We start from the raw sequence: 13258 nt of genomic DNA, 5'->3' as shown, positions 1-13258 counted from the left end.
CTCTTGGAGTCCACTTTGGGTGCTCATCAACTTCAGCTTTGCCTCCACTACAAACAGAGCTCCGGTGGAGTGTCACCTTTAGTATAGAAGACTGGATCAACTCATACAGATTACCGTTCAACATATAAGATCTTCTTAATTCAGTAAGATCATTTTGCATTACTGCAGCTCAGGTAAAATATTATCATAATTAATGAGAAAATTAATCCACTATCATTTTAAAATAAAGTTCAATATTAATAAATTCAAATCAAATTCGTCACAATTAATATATATATATATATATATATATATATATACATCAGACATACATCAACTCGACGACTCAAAGTCAAATTAGTCAAATTTAATATTAGTTCAAACATCAATTCAATCTAAAAATTTTGGCTTTTAGGTTACGGATCAAACCTAGTATGCATAATTAGACTCTTTTAATCTTTAGTGATATAAGATTATTTTTATATTTTATATCTTTTCATCTCACGTACACAATTATTCTTTTATATGTGGAGAATTCAGATCCCCTATGGCAAAAAATATTGAATATAAGTAGTCTTTTCTATCCTCTATTGATAGAACAACTAGGTTGGAATATGCTTGTTCCCCTCTATCATTAGGTAATATGCCTTCCTCGTTGTAAAGGCACGTCCGGCTGCAGCTAATAAAAATGTCAGGCCCCGACAGATGCTTCAATAATGCTTGAATAATGAGTCTTTTTAGTCTACTAAATGTAATCATAAGAAACTGTGTTATATATATATATATATATATATATATATATATATATATATATATATATATATATATATATATATATATATATATAACACAGTTTCTTATGATTACACAGTTTCATATATATATATATATATATACACACACACACTAATGCTACATAAACCCAAATGATTGATGTCCTGCGTGACGAGGTACGTGCAATGCTGATAACAAGTGGGGAGTAAGAAGGATGGAAATGATAGTGCCGGCAAGCAGTATTCTGGTCTCGTTATTTGCATGCCTTTCACCACCTAATTGTTGCAATGATAGAACGATGCAGATCAATAGCATTTCTGGTGATTCACATGACCAATACAGTCCTACGCTTTGGTCCACCATTTCATCCATGGTTTGGCTCGCCATTATTGAATCCACCGGATATGGTAATTAATGGCAGCGACATCATGGAGTGCACAGAGAAAAGAGAAAGCTCTCACCCATCACACAGGAACGTTGGTGTCTTCTTCCTCCAAAGAAGAAACGATGGCGTGGTGTTTGGGGCTGCAGCCTGCAATTTCTATTTCCGTCGGAAAGAGAGGAGTTAATAGGCCTCTTTAAAATAATTGTGGCGCCTCCCCATCACATGCCATAGTGGACGCACTGCGCCCGTCCCGTTGGCCAATCGGGCGAACGACCGCACATAACGCAGCGCAACGCAGGCAGGGCATGTAGTCTGGTATATATTGCAAGCAACAACAACCTCTTTCCCCCATTGCCGTGATATTTCCAGATCTCTTCCGTGCTCGGTCTCTCCTCCAATCCCGTTCTCCTTTTCTCTCGTCTCTGTCTCCGTCTCTCTTGAATCGAGGGAGTGCCAGTCAGGAAATGGCACTGAAACTGCCACTGCAGGGAGAGATCCGAGGAGTCTCGTTTCTGGAATCCAACAGAGGGACCTCTCCCCAACTCAAAGGTGCCATTTTAGCTGTTCCTTTTCTCCTCCGGGACAAATTTATTCCCCAATATAAACCTTGTCGTGATCGAATTTGATTTCGCGATTCTGTTCGCTCTTAGAAATCTTTTTTTTTTTTTTGTTATTAATTTGGATCGATTGCAAGTTAAAAGCGATCTTTTTTGGTTCTTGTTACTCCCAACAGCTACCTTCTTGTGAAATTCTTGTTTCGGAAACTTGCAAAAAGTTGATCTTTTGACCTTACTTTCTCTCGTGAAAAGCACTTTCTTTAACCTTTTTAACCTGAAAAGCATGCATCGATTCTCCGAATTACGAATAAAGATTTTGTCCTTTTCCGGAATTTTCTGAATGATTCAAGCACAAAATCTTGTCATTTGCTGTGCTCAACCGAGTAGTTTCTGAAGCTTGTCAACGTTTCCTTCAGTGGGGCTTCACTTGAAAAGAAAGGAGAAAGGAAAAGTTTTATTGAGGAAGACGAGTTGCTCACTGCAGCAGGCGCCTCAGCCAGCCTGGCCAGGCCGAGCTGTCGCAGAACCAGGGCACAAGTCTTGGGACGTTCCCAAGCCTATTTCAATCGTTGGATCCACTGGGTCAGTTGGAACTCAGGTATGCAGCTGAAAGCAAGAATAACACATATTCAATGTACGTACAATGTGGATCATGTCTCTTCTTACTGTGTGTATAGGCATTTGATAAAGGTCAGATAGTTTTCATGATACACTCTGAAATTTCTTTACCTGAGTCCTTTCTGTCAATGTTTTCCTTTCACCCTTTAAATACAGTAGAACTAGTAAATCCAATTGTAGAAGTTTTTATTCTTTGCTGAAAGCTGTTGTGGTTGATGGCCAATCAGCAGGAAAGTAGTCTGTAATTGAGCATCATTGACTTTCCAATGCACCAAATTCAAGCCAGAGTGTGGTTATTGTTCAGTATGAAACCATGTTTCATTGACTTGTCATTTTACCAATGCATTTTGGTTATTACAGACACTGGATATAGTTGCTGAACACCCGGATAAGTTTAAGGTTGTCGCTCTTGCAGCTGGCTCTAATGTGACCCTTTTAGCTGATCAGGTAACAATTGTCGTCCCCTGTAGGTGCATGAGATGGTGGCTTAGATGGATAATTATTATTGGAATTGCACTTTAAGTTTTCTGGAACAATTAAGAATCGAACTCCTTTTTTCCTCTGAGCAGGTGAAGAGATTCAAACCTCAACTGGTTTCTGTAAGGCACGAGTCACTAGTTGGTGAACTCAAAGAGGCCCTGGCTGATGCTGAACAGAAACCTGAAATTATTCCTGGGGAGGAAGGCATTGTAGAGGTCAGTAGTGTTGTGCGTACTTCTCAATTGTTGGACCTGCTCTCAAGCTTGCATCATAATGTGTTTGGATATGAGTTACAGGTTGCTTGCCACCCAGATGCTGTCACTGTGGTTACTGGGATAGTAGGATGTGCTGGACTAAAGGTAAAAGCATATAGATTGTTCTTAACTCATTCCTTGTACTAATGTCACACTGCTATTTCCACAAAGTACCTTCCTTTAAGTTAGCTACTTTGTTTGGACATTCCTGGTGCTCATCTTAAACAACATAACTTGATATATCAAGAATAGATATATAAAGCGAACATCCTGGCATCAATGTAGCAGTACTAACCTGCTGTTTCTTTGACTATCTGGTTGATGTGTATTTATCGAAAATCATGTGAATTTTATACTTTGTTGTAAATGATACACCTTTGATTTGACATAATGCTAACTGAAATGAATATGATTTGACATTTTATTGGTGAGGTGTTTCTATTGGCTCACATGTAAGAATGAGCTAGTAAAATATTGTCAATGTATTAAATATAATTATCATCAAATCCCTGAAATCAAAAACTATAGTTTTAAAGATGTCTTATTTTTACACCAAGAAGCACAGTTGTTGATACCTTCGAGGAATTTTAGTTCACCGTCAATGATGGTATCATATGTCTGCATCACAAAATGGGCTAGACCTTTGAAGGATGTTTGCTTGGCTCTGTCTCCTACAGTTGCCTACAAAGAGGCAACATATGCAAACACAAAGCTCATGTGCACCTGCATATATCTATATACATTTGTGTCTGCGTGTGTGAATATCTTCGCCTTTTTCAGGCAAATTCACCTAATAGTCACTTTTTGTTCTACTTTCAGCTTATTTTTTCTATTGCACTATGTGCCAAAGTGAATATATGTGTTGTATATACATCCAGTAATCCATTCATTTTGTTCATATACTCAGCCTACTGTTGCTGCAATTGAGGCTGGAAAGGACATAGCTCTGGCAAATAAAGAAACTCTCATCGCTGGAGGTCCTTTTGTGCTACCTCTTGCTCACAAGCACAAAGTAAAAATTCTTCCTGCTGATTCAGAACATTCTGCAATTTTCCAGGTACTTATAGTAAATCACCAGTACCATCAGGTTACCCAGTTCAAAGCCAGTGATTGCATGCCTTTACTTGTTTTGAAAAGCTAATATTCTTTGTATCTAACCCCATTTGCCTGATTCAGTCTGTGTCTATTGTTGTTCAAATATGAAGTTGTTTCTTGAATGATGATGCTTATGGGGTATTGTATCTCCAGTGTATTCAAGGCTTACCAGATGGTGCACTTCGACGCTTAATTTTGACTGCATCTGGAGGGGCCTTCAGGTATAATAACTATTTAATGCCTTTTCATGCTTCAATCTGACATCAAGAGCACTGAGCGCATATCTTATCCATGTGGTCACTGTTCTAAAGATGTTTGAATCAAGGCTTATTGATCAAGTTGTGAGGATGTAATGCTAGTTTATGGTTTTCTTCATTTATGTCAATCATGCTGCTGTAGATCAGTACTTACCCCGTTTGCCAGTTTAACTTTCTTCTCTTCTTCTTCCTCTTCCTTTTTCTTGTGTGAGAGGTTGCTAAGATCTCATTTTGTTGTTGTCTCTTTTCATCTGTGTTTAACATCTGGAACTTTAAATAAACATCCATCTTTGTTAATCATTACAGGGATTGGCCAGTTGAAAAATTAAAAGAAGTGAAAGTTGCAGATGCTTTGAAACATCCAAACTGGAGCATGGGGCAAAAGATCACTGTGGATTCTGCTACCCTGTTCAACAAGGTATCGAAAGCATTCTCATTAAATTCCTTGAAACGGATGTGATTGTTGACATGTCTCTCTTCTAGTTTCCGAGAGCCTACAAACTATTCCTTTGTGGTACAGGGACTAGAAGTTATCGAAGCACATTATCTATTTGGGGCTGACTATGACAATATAGATATTGTGATTCATCCAGAGTCTATAATACACTCGATGGTTGAGACACAGGTAAATTTGTTACAATCTCATTCCATCATGTTAATGTTGGGTTGATGTGTGAATAAATCAGGTTTCCCAATTAATGTTGGGTTGACAATATAGATATTGTGATTCATCCCAAGTTTCCCAATTACTTTTGTCACAAAAAGCTTTTTAATTTGAAGCTTCCATTCTTTCAGATATTGCGACACCCAGTTTCAGTCACCAGATAATCTTGAACTGGTTTGTTGTTCTCTTGCAGGACTCATCTGTATTAGGTCAGTTAGGGTGGCCTGATATGCGCCTACCAATCCTTTACACATTATCGTGGCCAGACAGAATTCATTGCTCAGAGATAACATGGCCCCGACTTGATCTTTGCAAGTATGTAACTCAACTCTATAAACACATTACACTTTGCTTTGGATCCTATACACAAATTGCTTAATTGCACTCACAATAAGAGTTTGTAAAAGATTACAACTCTTGCCCTCGCATATGCTACGAGAAAGTCATAACAACTTTGTTCTAACTGTAGAGTGTGCTCTTTCTGCATCTTGCCAAACTTGAATGTGATGTTCACCTCTCACATCTTCTTGATTACATGATTAGGGTGTCAAAAATAGCTTGGACTAGATATGTCACATTATGTGAACAATAACTCTAGTATAATCCATTTTACTCGAATAATGTACATCTATTTCAAGACTGAAAGAAGAAAAGACATGACCAGCTGACATGATTTTGCGGCAGCCACACCATTTGCTGGAATCTGTAAATAGATAGCTTGCCACTCAAGATAGTGGCAATCTTCCAAATACATACATGTTTTTTTGAGTTCAGTGGAATCAATTAAACACCAGAAGCTTCAGGAGGCAAATTCACAACCATTCAGGTCTTTTTCTGATTACCATGCCTGATAAGTTCGTTTCGTAAATTGATGGTACAGGCTTGGTTCGTTGACCTTTAAAGCTCCTGATAATGTGAAATACCCATCCATGGATCTTGCCTATGCGGCAGGGCGAGCTGGAGGCACCATGACAGGAGTCCTTAGTGCTGCTAATGAGAAGGCTGTGGAGATGTTCATCGATGAGAAGTACTCTCTTTTTTTTCCCTTTCTTTCCTTTTTCATCTCTAGTACCTGCAATACTCCGAATATTTTCTCAACGCAAACCTATATTGGTTACCTTGACATTGTAATTCAATTTACAAATCATCTGTTGCGGTAGTATCATAAAATGCTGATCAAATCATCCTACATTCTTTTCTCCTAGATTGGAGTTGGATACATTTATTGACAAATTTGTTCTTGTTCTGCAGAATCAGCTATCTGGATATATTCAAGGTGGTGGAGCGTACGTGCGATGCTCACAGAAATGACCTAGTTGCCAACCCTTCACTCGAGGAGATTGTACACTATGATTTGTGGGCTCGGAAATATGCTGCGGATCTACAACCATCATCTGCATTGAATCCTGTTCCTGCTTGAGTTTGAGTGCTGCATGTAGTCAGGTAGCTCCTGTCAACTATTGTTACAGGCATAAATTCAAATCCAAATATAGTGAAACGCCCATTCTGCTGTAACAACAACAAAAAAAGAACAGAAGTTTGGATATATTCATTTATTTTTCTCGGTCTTCATTGGTGAAAGTTCAGCTGGAACACTAGTGAGCAAATAAGTGCATGTTCAATCGGCTTTTTCTGCTTGGTTTGAGTTCTGAGAAGCTCCAAATTGACACAGTTTGCATCTTAATGCTGATTCAACCAAGCATTGGATCGTATTGGATCATCTCGATTCAAAATGATTTGGTTGACCTGTAACGTTGACTCACATTCATATATTCTCTACCTTGGAACTTTGTTCATCCTGTCATCCTTGCACATCGCCACAACTTGGGACAAACAGCATGCGTAATACTGTTAGATTCATGGAAGCTGAGATTGCTAGCTCCAAATTACCTATGCGTACTTCATATATATGATGTGCGCGACAAGGGCACTAGACAAAGTCCTCTGCTCCTCAGATCTCGCTTTCCCATCTTATCTCTCTCCTCATTTGATGCCTATTTATGCGGAAAACAAAGAGAAGAATTAAAATGCCAATTAAGCTGAAATGAACGAAATCAAAGGTCAAGGTGCTAATTATCATTAATTATCTTGGTTTTCTGCTACCATGTTTTGCTTAACCTCACATTTATGTCTCTAAAGAGAATGCTCTGAAGAAGACACCAGATGCAATTGCAAAAGGTCATTGTGTTCAGCATATTGGCCTGATGTGATTAATGTCAATACTGTGGGATGCTGCTACATACCTCTTGCATTGTTCTTGGTCTTTTATTGCCAGATGACCTCAAGTATGGTAAACTTAGCTTCTGCAAGATGTAGAAGGAGAAGCAATAATTTGGTAGTAATACAAATTGATCACATCAAAGCAGAAGCTTGTAATGGTGGGGGTTTACCTCAACCTGATCCAGAAGAAACTTAATGTATCCAATGGCCTCCATTAGCACTGAAGCTGTATCAGTCTACACATGTAAACCAAGTTCATTAACCCACCATATATCTTCACTTGAGCCCAAGAAGCACTAACAATTTGATAGTTAAGAGGCCTTAATTACCTTGCCAAATGGTGCCACCAGCTGCTGCAGTGCTGCAATCCTGTCACCCATCTTCTCCTTCCTCACCTTTTAATGTAATATCATTCCCATTGCAACCAAAATGATCAATAAAAAAAGTAGAAGAGAATCAATTACAACTAATTCCACTGCTACAATTCTTGAAGAACTCGAAGCATATACCTTGAAAGGAGAGAATGAAGAGTGCTGCTCAAACCGAGGCTTTGTGGGTTCTGTCTGAAGTGGTTTGTGCTCCCAACTGCTGTTCACTGTTCTTACTTCTGCTGCTCCACTGGCTAAAGATGGCATCTTTAAAGCAGCAACAGTTGAAGAAAACCTCATGTGTTAGCTTGATTGATGTGTTTGGATCCCTAAGAAAGCACGTTAATCTACTTTCTTGTTTTATCTACAATCTTCCTTTAAAAAAGATGATTCATAAATGTCTCTCAGAAAAGCTGGAAAAGGGTTATGTACTATATATTATTGTATCAGTGTAGGACCTCTGGAACAGAGAACAGACGCATCATGAACCTGAGATATCTGGTGGAGCTAAAAGACAGTGCAAACCTGAAATCTCTTAGAAACATCATAAGAATCCATCTAGGTGGTAAATAAATTGTAATGAATGCTGATATTTCCCTCATTTTAACACAAATTCTTAGATCTGATTGCAGTGCATTACAACAAACAGAGAGCTGGGCACTGTGCGAAACAGGAATAATTTCCTACGCTCAGCTGAAACATACTGCCTTCATGGCTATTATGACTGCCATGATACTATCAAAACCTACTAAAAAATCCTATCAGATAGGGAAAAAAAGGAGAAATACAATGCAAAAGCTTATTAGATTGGAAATAAGAGAAAAAAAAACATGGCAAGAAGATTGAAGGTCAACAACTCCATGATAGTGTTAAGAGATCATGTTGAGGTCTGTGCATTATTAGCATGTGTGGGGATTAAATTTTCATTTGCAGAAATAAACAATAATCCATAATAACTAAAGTGTCTGATAGAATTCATTGTTCTGTTTCTCTGAGAGTGCGTGCCTCATCTTGATCTTGACTAGAATTATGGCTGTGGCATACTGCTATTGCTGCATCATGATGCTGTAACAAATCATCATTCTTATATTTCTACACTTGCTTTTATGCTTCTTTGCTTCGCTATCATAGTTTCGATGGTTTACCATTATCATTACACATTTTGGAACAGAGAAGTACTATGTACCCACCTTCCGGTGGTGATGGAATGGCCCTTGAAATGATTCCGGAAGATGGCCAAACCCAGAAGATGCATCCTCGCCTAGCAATGAGACCATACCAGTGAACGAAGTTTGGCAGAAGCTCCTTCCTAATCTAGCTGAAGCCAACAGATCCATTGCATGAAGATCCATGTCCGAGGATCCTGAGAGAAATGGCAGACGAGGACTGGAGTGTGACAAATAAGCAGTCGAAAAACCCATGCTGAAGCTCTCTCGACCACCTCCATGGTTGTCACACCACGAGTTTTCAGACAAGTTTCCGGGCAGAGGCTGAAGGCCATCGGTCTGGCGACCTGTATCTATTCTTCTTACGTAGAGCTTCTCATGTGGCTGGCAGTCGTCATTAGAAGAGAAATCTTTGCAGAACCCATTAAGCTTTGGAAAGGAGGAGTTATCTGGAAACTCTGTGATCTTAGTTGGGTGGAGTTGGTGCACCGGCAGCTGGTAGGTGAAGAAGCCCTCTTCACAGTGAAACCCTAGGTTTTGAATAGTTTGCGAGCTAGCTGGTGAGTGTCCATGGCTTAAACTGAAAGCTCTTTGGCTGGATGCAGTTCCATTGGCATCTGAAACCATCTCGTTACAGTTCCTGCACAAAGCCAATGTAATCACTCTAGGATCTACAAGAGAATTCTAAACGGAAGCCTCCAAACAGGCCAACCAAGAAAATTCCAAATCCAAGGAATTAGATAAAGTCTCTCTTGAGACATTCGGATTGATCAGTACAATGTTGTACAAATAATAAGTTTCAGTTTCGAGTTGATATCATATACGTTATTTTATTCAATATAATGAAAATATTTGTTTTAATTTTTTAAAATATAGAGAAAATCTTTCACGTAGAAGAAACCAAAGATTAACGGTTGCTCTATACACGAAGGAAGAATACAGCGACTTACGATGTCTGGCTTTGGTTCCACGGACGGTCGTAGAAAGCTGGAGTTGCCACTACAGTGGAGAAGCCATGCGGCTCTTCTTCTTGATGTGAAGACCTCATCACGGTGTTTCAGAAGCTTGATAGTTCCAAGAAGAAGTAAAAGGAGAGAGGTTGCTGGAGCTTCGAACTCTCCTTCTCAATCCAAGGAAACCTTTGAGCAGCTGCTGATGCATGTATTACACGAATCGACGTCTGTTCTCCAACTTCTTTCGCATATGCATCTTTCCTCCTTACTTGGGAGCACCCATATGCATCTTCCAAGCTTCACAAGCCGTGTGGAGATGTAGTGAAATAGAGGGTGGAGGGGGAACTGATGGATTACTCCTCGGATGTGTCTCTTATAGCACTTTTCTTTCCGGAGGAACTTTCCGCGGCTCTGAAATTAAAGATAAGAGATCATCGCTCTCTCTCTCTCTCTCTCTCTACAGATCCAGTCCTTTTCTTCTCTTCTTTCCTCCTTCAATGATGATGCTCTTGCTGGCAATCACAGGGGGATGATTGCACCTCTGCTGCCATTATAAGCCTTCGATCCCAAGGCTTTGCAGCAAGACCTCCATACAATGGTAATAATAGCACCCGTGCTCTCTCTCTCTTTCTCTCTCTCTCTCTCTCTCTCTCTCTCTCTGTCAACACAGTCAATGCAGGACATGTCAGCCCTTCTTATCACATGGAATCTCAAATATGTCACAAATAGTACTTTAGTAGTGTAACACATGTTTGAGGCAACTTTACACCATGTCTTATGGTCGCAACATATATATAGATAATAATGAAAGCAAAGACACGGCAGTGCCTTTTTTACCTTCTTGCTTTCCTTTTGGTTTATATGATATTAATACCGATCCTAAAATTATTTTGCATTTATTATATTTTAAAGTTTTTTCTTTCTTTACCTTTTAACTTTTTGGAATCAAATTGTATTATTGGTTTCGTTTGTAGTCATCAAAGGTCACTTTTCCATCTAATATTAATCCATCCATGAATAATGAATAATTTAAATTCATCTATATCCTTTTTAACTTCGAAATCGACTGCTGAGCTGCTCAAGTCTTCAGCTGTCGTGATGATTCCATGGCAGCAACATTAGGATACATGCAGAGTTTTGCCGACCACCCTCTCTCCAAAAGAAGCTCTACCATAATAAGCTCAGCCCCCACAGACCTTCATGTCAGGGAAAAAGAGGCTGGAAGAATGTGAAGCAGACGCGTGCTTTCCTTTGCCTGCTTCACCTCTCCTTTCTTCTTTACTCATCACCCTGTACGCACCACTATCCTACATCCATTCCCAGAAAGCATGGAAGCTTTTGTCTAGATTAGGCTACATCTTCCATGTTCTATGCATGGGACTCGTCTTTTATCTCTACCACCATTGGTAGAGATATTGTCTACTTGAGACCACCATTGGTATGTCTTTTCTTTGTCTAAATTGAATATTGTCTACTTATTACTTGTTGATGGTCTTGCGCTTAAGGGTCAAATAGTTTGATCAGTCCCATGTTATCGGGGAGGGAGAGAAAATCTCCAAACCAAAATAAATTTTAGAGATCAATTATCAAAAAATATACTAAAGGTCGATACAAGATTAACATAGTTCGACACTTCTAATCTACATTCGTAAAAATAAATAAATAAATTATTTACCATACAAGATCAGCTATAAAATCCTTAGGTTAATTCCAACTCAAACGTAATTCTCCTTATATATTCTTCTACATAAACCTCATATAATTGTTGATGCTTTCTTTAACCTATTTGCTCCTATCAAAATCTAAATACACATAAGATATTATCATGATAAATTTTAATTTACTAAGAACTCTTGTTCTTAACAACGGTGGATGAGTGCTGTTCAATTCCAAAAACGCATGAACAGAAAAAGCAGCTGCTTTTCTTAGAAATACAAAGATCGCATCATAATGCTTTCACTTTCATCAATCTGACAAGGTTCTAAAATCACATGACTCAAAGCACAGCCTGCCATGATTGTCAACTTTAAGGTCCCTTCCATGGGCAAGGACAAATCAACTTGGCTTTCCCTAGCCGGCCTTAACCAGTCAACTCCAGCTCTTTGATGCTTTCCTTCCCTTTTAAGCGTACATCAGTATCTGCATTAATCCTTCTCTGCACTGCCCACTGCGGATAAGTCCGTAAGGTTATGTATGAATCAAAGACACTCGTGGAAGCCTGTGGAAGACGACTTCGTAGGGCTTCCTTTTCTTGCTCCCAGCTGCTGTGTGCTGATATGTACCATGGTGCGGGATCAAAGTTGTTCTGAGAAGAAGACAGGAAGTTGAAGGGGAAGAATATATGCTTCGAGTAGTCTGCGTCCCTATCACGTAGATGACATGGAGTGTCATTTCCATGCGAGGACATACGTGACATGCGTGCATCCGCGTGTCTTATCGTCTGCAATTGACCAGCATCAGATGCCAAGATTCTGATTTGGACAAAAGAAAGGCATCAAGACCGCCAAGTATGATCCTCCCCGGAGATTGATTCTAGCTGTGTATGAACATAAAGTACACAATACAATAATATAGATTTGGGACAGTGATAGTGTCGCACAGCAACGGTACGACACTCATCGACAGGTGCATGTTGCAGTAACACAGCTTAAGGAATCTACATGTTTGTTGCACGCACGAGATTATTTCCTGAAAACTCGATCATAAACAACAACATTGATCAACAGATCATATTGGAAGTGATTCAGGGGGGAACCCAGTTAACCTGCCAAAGATACAGCACTTGCTTTGGCAGAAAAGCTGCATGCAGGTTAAATACAAAGAGAAGGTACTCAAAAAGCAGCTCCAAATAAATAGCTCAGGTGAACTTTTTTTCTTAGAAGCGTTGGACCTTTCCTTAATCACTTACAATTAAAGAAATATTCCGTGTATTTTTATCCTTCTCTGGTAACATGTCCATTCTCATATCATTAATTCCAGTAAGATCCTTTTTCTTACTACATACATGATATATTTCTTACTACATACATGATATATTAATTCCAGTACAAAACATTATAATGATATGTTAAATAACACATTCATTTCAATTATACGAAGTTCCTCTAATGTCTGACACTTCGATCTTTCCAACTGAAACCAACAAACGAGTATGCCATTGCAGCTACGGAGACCAAACGCTACAGAACGATACCACCTAGCTGACCTAGACTTGATGGAAAACATTAAAGTGGGAAGAGTGTAGAGACTAATATGGAACGCAACCACCTGAAGAGTTCCATCGGCAACAGTTGAGCACAAATGTGTCCTTAAATAATAAATCGTTTTAAAAAAATGTTACTCTGACTGATAATTTTGGCCAATGCAGAAACCAATATAGTAAAAAGACATGATGCAACCCACCAAAAAAAAAAAAAAAATTAATTAATTAATTACATTATTGTATTAAAGCATTACAAGAAAACTCGACATCAAGAACATTGTTAGGC

At 38.9% G+C, this 13258-nt stretch overlaps 2 protein-coding genes across 2 annotated transcripts; one reads left to right on the top strand and one right to left on the bottom strand.

Moving 5' to 3' along the window:
- The first annotated feature begins 1222 nt into the window (after nucleotides 1–1222).
- LOC103979253 (1-deoxy-D-xylulose 5-phosphate reductoisomerase, chloroplastic) lies at nucleotides 1223–6633 on the top strand. The gene is made up of 12 exons (XM_009395330.3): nucleotides 1223–1687; nucleotides 2112–2293; nucleotides 2674–2760; nucleotides 2883–3008; nucleotides 3090–3152; nucleotides 3955–4104; nucleotides 4296–4363; nucleotides 4706–4817; nucleotides 4920–5024; nucleotides 5257–5378; nucleotides 5944–6090; nucleotides 6315–6633. Exons 1-12 carry the CDS (start codon nucleotides 1603–1605, stop codon nucleotides 6481–6483), a joined length of 1416 nt encoding a protein of 471 aa, XP_009393605.2. The 5' UTR covers nucleotides 1223–1602; the 3' UTR covers nucleotides 6484–6633.
- LOC103979254 (transcription factor bHLH110) lies at nucleotides 6356–10368 on the bottom strand. Its single transcript, XM_009395332.3, has 8 exons — nucleotides 9768–10368; nucleotides 8842–9457; nucleotides 7793–7918; nucleotides 7613–7678; nucleotides 7454–7519; nucleotides 7307–7366; nucleotides 6954–7057; nucleotides 6356–6492 (listed from the first exon to the last, which is right to left on the bottom strand). The coding sequence occupies exons 1-7, from the start codon at nucleotides 9863–9865 to the stop codon at nucleotides 6965–6967; spliced, it is 1125 nt and encodes a 374-aa protein (XP_009393607.2). The 5' UTR covers nucleotides 9866–10368; the 3' UTR covers nucleotides 6356–6492; nucleotides 6954–6964.
- Between the last annotated feature and the right edge of the window lie 2890 nt (nucleotides 10369–13258).

The sequence above is a fragment of the Musa acuminata genome, chromosome BXJ2-3, assembly GCF_036884655.1.
Source record: "Musa acuminata AAA Group cultivar baxijiao chromosome BXJ2-3, Cavendish_Baxijiao_AAA, whole genome shotgun sequence".
Taxonomy (NCBI): Eukaryota; Viridiplantae; Streptophyta; class Magnoliopsida; order Zingiberales; family Musaceae; genus Musa; species Musa acuminata.
The sequence above is the reverse complement of the archived record's forward strand: the minus strand, read 5'-3'. Positions and strand labels throughout refer to the sequence as shown.

Excerpts from the sequence above, each read along its gene's own strand:
- LOC103979254 (XM_009395332.3), bottom strand. The coding sequence starts at position 9,865 with ATGAGGTCTTCACATCAAGAAGAAGAGCCGCATGGCTTCTCCACTGTA. Across the intron at positions 7,679-7,792 it reads CTTCATTCTCTCCTTTCAAG|GTGAGGAAGGAGAAGATGGG; the intron begins GTATATGCTTCG and ends TTACATTAAAAG. Across the intron at positions 7,058-7,306 it reads GACCAAGAACAATGCAAGAG|GCATCAAATGAGGAGAGAGA; the intron begins GTATGTAGCAGC and ends CCGCATAAATAG.
- LOC103979253 (XM_009395330.3), top strand. The coding sequence starts at position 1,603 with ATGGCACTGAAACTGCCACTGCAGGGAGAGATCCGAGGAGTCTCGTTT. Across the intron at positions 1,688-2,111 it reads GACCTCTCCCCAACTCAAAG|TGGGGCTTCACTTGAAAAGA; the intron begins GTGCCATTTTAG and ends CGTTTCCTTCAG. Across the intron at positions 2,761-2,882 it reads TGACCCTTTTAGCTGATCAG|GTGAAGAGATTCAAACCTCA; the intron begins GTAACAATTGTC and ends TCCTCTGAGCAG.